General features: G+C 32.4%; 1 protein-coding gene across 1 annotated transcript; it reads left to right on the plus strand.

The window, feature by feature from the left end:
- Window positions 1-640: 640 nt before the first annotated feature.
- LOC107609411 (uncharacterized) lies at window positions 641-5,549 on the plus strand. Its single transcript, XM_016311379.3, has 5 exons — window positions 641-1,079; window positions 1,243-1,320; window positions 1,436-1,511; window positions 4,971-5,044; window positions 5,154-5,549. The coding sequence occupies exons 1-5, from the start codon at window positions 972-974 to the stop codon at window positions 5,223-5,225; spliced, it is 408 nt and encodes a 135-aa protein (XP_016166865.1). The 5' UTR covers window positions 641-971; the 3' UTR covers window positions 5,226-5,549.
- Window positions 5,550-7,089: the final 1,540 nt, after the last annotated feature.

Consider the following 7,089-nt stretch of genomic DNA (forward strand, 5'->3'; position numbering starts at 1 on the left):
ATCTCTCTCGTCCCTATGCCACCAAGGTTGCTCAATATCAAACTCTTCAACTTAGACAACGAACTTACACGCCGAGTGTGGAACAGTAACGGATTCTCACACTCAAATATCACCCCATTGTCGCCGTTTCTCATACGACAATTGGGGTAAACATACACAATTATATACGCTATTACTGGACATTTTTGCCTTCTTTTCGTGAGACAATCGGGGGAGAAGAAGATATGAAATGTATGTGGAGAATGCCAAGGGTTGCACATCCTTTTATAGCTATTGAAAATTTGTCTTACTGTATCTAATTTACATTGTAAATGCAATAATTCAAAACGTATTTTGTTTACAGTGTAAATAAGATAATCTTGCGCGTATCTCGTTTACAGATTACACTGTAAACGAGATAAGACTGTAAACGAGATAAGACTGGATTACAGATTTCGATAATAATTTTTAAAATTATTTATTTCAGCAATTAATACATTTATTTAAATAAAAAATTCATAAATAAAAATGATAAAAATAAATTTTGTTAATATTAAATTAATTTAATTGAATTTAATTAAAAAAAATTGTATGTATAATATTACTTTTTAATTTGTAGCTATCTAACTATTAAAAAGATAAATTCCGACTCACAATGATCAGTTGATTACTAGTTGCATCTTACCCTAGCTCATCTCTAGAAATTTCTTTGATTTTCATTTTTCAGAAGAGAGGTAAATTGCGGTACAATTCATACGTACGCGGCACGCCGATACACACAGCAACACCACGACAACACCACCACTCAAACTCCATATTCCCCCGCCCCCCCAAAAAAAAAAAAAAAAAAAAAAAAACTTACACTGAACTGAACATACGTGCACATTTCTCCAAAATCTTTGTGCAAGTCTTATCTATTCCCCTCCAAGACCTGGGAACTTTCTGAGAGCCTTATCCTGAAAAACACTACTTCTTCTTCTTCTTCTTCAGCCATGATGTGGGAATGGGAAGAATTAGACGACGCCGTTCCGCAAAACGACCAGCCTGATACCGATTCCTACCTCAACTTCGATCTCTTCTCTGCTCTCTCTAAGCCCAAGGTTACTTACTTTATTACTTTACTTATTACCATTATTTCTACTTCATTTTTTCCAATTTTAGGTTTTTTACTACCCTCACTCAGTTTGAAAACTAGGGATTATTATTATTGCAGTTTCTTTTGTTTTAGGAACTAAAGTTTTGGAATTTTGTTTATTTTGGCAGGATTATTATAAGATATTGGAAGTGGATTACGATGCTACGGATGATGCTATTCGTTCTAATTACATTCGTCTAGCTCTGGTGTGTTTTTGTTTCTATGTGTAATTCTTTGTGTTGCAGTGTTTAGGGTTCCATTTGTTGGAATAGTTTTATTTATTTCTTTTTAAGTGTGATTTATTGCTTTGTGTGGAGGCAGAAATGGCACCCAGACAAGCAGAAAGACCAAGGTGCTGCCACCACGCGGTTCCAGGAGATAAACGAGGCTTATCAGGGTTAGTCTGGTCCTTTCACACCTAACCTTCTTTAATTGTAATTTTTTAAATTAATTTGAGCATATAGCTTGATGCTCAAATGATAGAGATTGTGTGCTGAATTATACCATATAGAATTTAGGCAATTGATGATGGTTCAATAATTATGAAATTGTTGTATATCACTCCCCAGGGAGGCAGTGAATGTGGTTATTTATGATAGTAGAGGTCTGGGTTGTCCTTTGGGCTTTTTCGAGGATATGTTGTTTCCGCATCTATCTCTGTGTCTGCAATTTGTTGCTACAAGTAATCGGATAGTTGTGATATTGTTTGGAATATGGATTTTATTTGCTGTTGATGGGCGAGGAGCTGAGGAGTTGAGGACAAGGGGTTTTGGAATCTTGAACACTGACAAATATACAGCAAATCTTGAATGCTAATGATAATGAAATTCAGTTTTAAATTCAAAAGTATGTTTTTTCATTGAAACTTGAAAATAAAAAACTTTTTATCGGCTATTTAAGTCTCGTGTTCCAAGTCAAAGTCCTCTGCAGAATTATTTATATAAGAAAAGGAAAATAAAGGAAGTATAAGCTAAAAGTTTTAACATGAAGGTATCGAGCAAAATGCAGCATAATTATGCACAACTTTATAGTGGTTTCAATGCCTTTCATTTTGGGACCTTTGAGTGTTCGTTTGCTTGTATCCATGCAGAGAAGTTAACCCATCCACGCCTTCTGTTTGAGGGGCTATCCTAGAATTTCAGATTTCTCCACTGATACTATATGGATTACCATTTTCTAGTGCAGTGAACTCAGCCGGGTTTCTGTTAAATACAATTGTGCTTTCAGAGATACTTTGTGAGGGCTCTGAAACATCCAATCTATTTTGATCTGGAGTTTCTTTTTCAAGATTGGGCTCCCTGAGTTGCAGACTATCTCCATTCTGCTTGGCTGAATTGGAGCTATTCATCTTAACTCCACTACCATACGTTGGCAAATTTTGATCCCTGAAATCAGGACTTCTGAATTTCCCACCATGCTAATCTTACAAAGTGGCAAAGATGGGAGAATAAAAAAGGTGGTTTGGTGGTTTATCTGATAAATTAATGCTGCTGAAATGCTCAGAAATCTGCTTTCATGGGGGGCATGTGTGTGTGCCTCTCTCTCTCTCCCCCCCAAGTTTACATTGCATATACAAGGATTAGAGGGTCTCTTAACCATTTTTGCACTTCTACCTGCACTAGATGATGGTCTGTCTCCCTGCCTGTGCCTGGTAAATTATGTAAATGCAGTGTGTGTATGCTTCATTGGAATACATATCACAAGATCCACTCTGATATGGATCATGTTCCGTCCCATTACTTTTTCCAGCAAGTGTCTGTTCTGTATTCATGCTGCTCATGTTTCCAGAATCCTATCTGTAGGAAGCTTCTCTAGGTCAATATCTTGAGAACTTGGGCAGTTAGAATCAATAATATCACTTCTGTTCTGTCTTTATGTTGATTCAGATCGAAGTGAAATGAAGTCTAAGTTGCTACTTGTAGGCTGAGAAACAGTCCTTGTGTGTAAATCAACGTATCTCAGGGATACATTGTTCTTGTTGACAATGACTGAACTTGAGAAGCATTACCATGCTGTTGCAACATGTGTAGGCGTGTTTTGTCTTTGTGTCACACAAATTGCAATGCAGCCACTTGCATGATACATGCACCCAATGCCCAAATGTTCTGTCCCAAATGTTCTGTCTCTGCTTTATGGAGCAGGAGTAATCAGTGGACAAAATGATGCAAATAGAGAATAGATTATTCTTGTTTGATCCAAGTGAGGAATGCTTGTGCCTTATGACAATTTAGTAGGTTTTAATTTATTTCTATTTTTAGTTTGTTATATTTTCTTTAATAGTTTAAAAGTATGGCACCTTGGAACAGTATAGTTGTATAAGTGCCGAATTGTATGCAGATTACAGAGTAGTAGTATATTTTGTTCCTGTGCAGAGTGATAGGAATTTTGTTTTTAATATAACCAATCAACAAGTGCTCACTACTCTTAACTTATTGGTATGTTACTATGTTGGAATTTATAGTTATAAAGAAGTTTTCATTTTTACCTATTTGCTAAGATTTGGTAATTTCATGCTTGGTAAATGGAACGGCATAATTTGCCCGTAATGTCACTGCTTATATAATTAATAATGTTTGTTAAGTTTTCTTAATTGTTTTATCCATCTCAAACTTACGATATTAAAATCATGCCTCAGAATTCCTATCGGAAGAAAAAGCCTCAGAGTAATGCTGTTGCATAAATGGGATGCTCGTTTGAAATATGGAATCAACTGTTTGTCATCAACTTAGAGCTTAAAATCTGCATGTGGACGTTACCAGAGATTCCAATCACAAATTCATTTAAGAAATTTGAACAAGCATAGTATTATGTCTTCTTATTAAAATTAATATATTTTTGCCAAGAGGAAAATGGTTGATTGAACATTGTGATTTGCCTAGACCCTAGAGTAGTCTTATTGTTTGGGACAACGAGCACTTTGATTTTGTTGCTTAGCCTTCTCCAGGTAAGGATCGAGTCGTTATTTCTAGCATTTGTAAATGTGGTACTCACTCTCTAATGGTTAGATGTACTGAATTTTTTCGCTGGACCCATCATAAATGTAATTTCTTGCCCTGTTGTTTCCATCACTCCATAAATGGGAAAGGAAAAATGAAAGAGAAGATTTGTGATCTTAGATGCCTTGTTCCATATTTCAGCATTGAACTCGTACTCATTCAATTTGTTTTGTTCCTGAAATTCTTTTTTACTGGAGAAAACGCTGGTTTGAAGTTTAAACCTTGTGCACAGATTTGGATACACTTTGTTGCTCGATTGTTACTGTATCTTAGATTGGATTAGTAAATATTTTATGATGAGCTAATTGAGCATGATATAAATGCTTGGTAAAGTAATGTTTAATGGGGAATAAGAAATCAATTATCAATTAAGTAATGGAAAATGATTACTGGCCTGGAAGAAACAGGCTTCAGCTGGTGTATCTATAAACCCAGAGAAAGGATAAGCGAGGTACCCGCCGAGACCTTATAACATTGAAGCCCCGTATTTCCAATATGGGACTCAAGTTCCATACCTTTTAAATGGATCATGGCGGTTTGATACTTAGATGAGGACGAGCACCATTCAATTTTAAAGATTTGAGGAGATAGTGTGGTTGAGACTTGAGATAGCAGTTAGTGAAAGGGATTAGGCATTAGGATGATCTTATAATTAGTCCCTTGTCTATTTTTTGGATATTGGGGATCTCATCTGAATCTGATGAGGTGCTGAATATTCTGCTGAGATTATATTCTTCTCATTTCATGCTTCTCCAATGATTTTCTGTAGGCTAAAAACTAAAATGTCAAGGATCATGACTATGATGTAGGAGTGGAATTTCTGTCAACTAAACTAACATTTCTTTGTCTTTGTTGAACAGTTTTGAGTGATCCTGTAAAGAGGAGAGAATATGACAGGAATGGGATGCTTTACGCTTATGATTATGATATCATTGTAAGCAATATTTTCTGTGCTATACGCTGTTGGTCTCAAAAGAATGTTGCACATCTGAGAATGATTTTCTGGTTATTTCTGACAATTTCATTTTCTGTGTTCGCTGCAGGATTATCTTAACCGCTACAAGGGCCTTATATTGACTTGCAACGGTCTTGGAATGAAGCATTCTATATGGTAAACTGAACCAAATACCAAAGATATCTCCTTACAGTGCATTTAGGACAGTTTTTTTGAAGTACCTGGCACTGCATGCCATGCCATGCTGCTGGAATCCAGCCACATGCTCGAGTTATGGTGTCCTACAGGGCTAGTTTGATTTCATGCTTTATGTCAGAAGAAAAAAGAGCAACAGAAGTTAGATATCTATATCTTGTAGCATCAAATGCTCGCCCTCCTTGTACATGCTTTACTGTGTATGTGTTAAATGACTTAATGGTAGATTTAGTGACTTAATGTAGCAGAAATATAAAAATCGAGGTAACTACTAAATCTTTTATCTGAATTTTTGTGGCAATATTTGAATAAATATTTAAAAAGTGTACCAAAAAAAATTTGAGATAAAATTTATTTTTTATATTTTTTTAGAAAAATGTGATAATTCACAATATTTTTTTAAAAAAATTCACTCGACATAAAATTATTAAATTTTATAAATAAAAAATTTATTTTTCTAATAATAATTATAAGAATTTATATTAAAATTTTATTTTTAAATTTTTTTAGAATATATATTTAATATTTTTTGTCATGTTTTTAATTTTTTAGAAATTTATTTGTTGTTAGTATTGTTTCGCCTTTTGGAATTCTTTTCGTTTTCAGATATTATTTTAATAGTTTGTTTTTTTAATTTTTAATAAATATAAGTTTACATTCAAATGTAAAATAAACTTAATTTATTTAAAACATCATTAAAAAAGAGCTTATTTAAAAAATATTAGCTAAAGGCCCATAATGATTAATAAATAAATAAATAAAGAAAAGAGAAAGTCTTAGGGCTAATATTTTTATTAAAATTGATGAGCATTTAATCGGTAAAAGAAAAGTTTGACTAATTGATGGTTACAAATTACAAAATTTGTCAGCATTAACACTCCTTTAAAGAAAATAAATTGTTTTGCCGTGACCCATTAAGTTTGTAGGCACGAAAATAAATTGTTTTGATTGTCCGACCATTAAATGGTCCCATAACAAAACATACAAAACATGTTTTTTAAGTTTTTTAATAACTGCTAAATAGTCCTTATTTAATTTTAATTACAAATTAATTTTTTATATATTATTTAATTATAAAATCTATTTTTTATTTTATAAATTATTATTTTATCATTCATCTATCATGTTTATTAATAATAAAAAACTAAAACAATAACAAATTATATCTTCCATTAATCGTAATAAATATTTTGCAATCTTAATCGATCGTAATTTTATCATTGATCTCTTACATACATATTGGATTGGAAAAATTGTGTTTGTTAGAAATTCAATCGATTTGATGCACAAACCAATCGATTGAAATTGATTTTCCTAAACTTCAATCGATTAAAATTGATACACAATCGATTAAATTTTTCCACGGCATGTGGGGTTTCTTTATTCAAAGCAACTTGAGAAATACATAGATACACGGGAATAAACTGTATTTAACAAAAAAATTTTTCATTATAAATTAAAAAAAATTATTTTTTCAATAAAAATAAGACTTATTCATGTGTGCTCTTGTGTACTCCTATAATGGTTGCTATTGTCTATTGTGAATATTAATAATTTGAGTTAGCTAATTTTTTTAGAATTTGAAGTGAAGTTCGTATTGCTCTACATAAAAAAAATTTGTATTCAGGAAATTAAAATTGAAAAATTGGATTTTGAAAAATAATATTTTTTTATTTTATTTCAGAAAAAATCCATTACTAAAAGATAAAAAAAAATTTTTATTATACAATCAATTGCATGAATAAAGAATCGAAACAAAGAATTGCAAAATTAGAGACTAATCTTAATTTTGTAATCAAAACAATGGATTGTTTTCTAAACTGAAAAAA

The sequence above is a fragment of the Arachis ipaensis genome, chromosome B7 (genome assembly GCF_059453495.1).
Source record: "Arachis ipaensis isolate K30076 ecotype BB chromosome B7, ASM5945349v1, whole genome shotgun sequence".
In the NCBI taxonomy this organism is placed as follows: Eukaryota; Viridiplantae; Streptophyta; class Magnoliopsida; order Fabales; family Fabaceae; genus Arachis; species Arachis ipaensis.

Excerpts from the sequence above, each read along its gene's own strand:
- LOC107609411 (XM_016311379.3), top strand. The coding sequence starts at position 972 with ATGATGTGGGAATGGGAAGAATTAGACGACGCCGTTCCGCAAAACGAC. Across the intron at positions 1,512-4,970 it reads GATAAACGAGGCTTATCAGG|TTTTGAGTGATCCTGTAAAG; the intron begins GTTAGTCTGGTC and ends TTTGTTGAACAG. Across the intron at positions 5,045-5,153 it reads CTTATGATTATGATATCATT|GATTATCTTAACCGCTACAA; the intron begins GTAAGCAATATT and ends TGTTCGCTGCAG.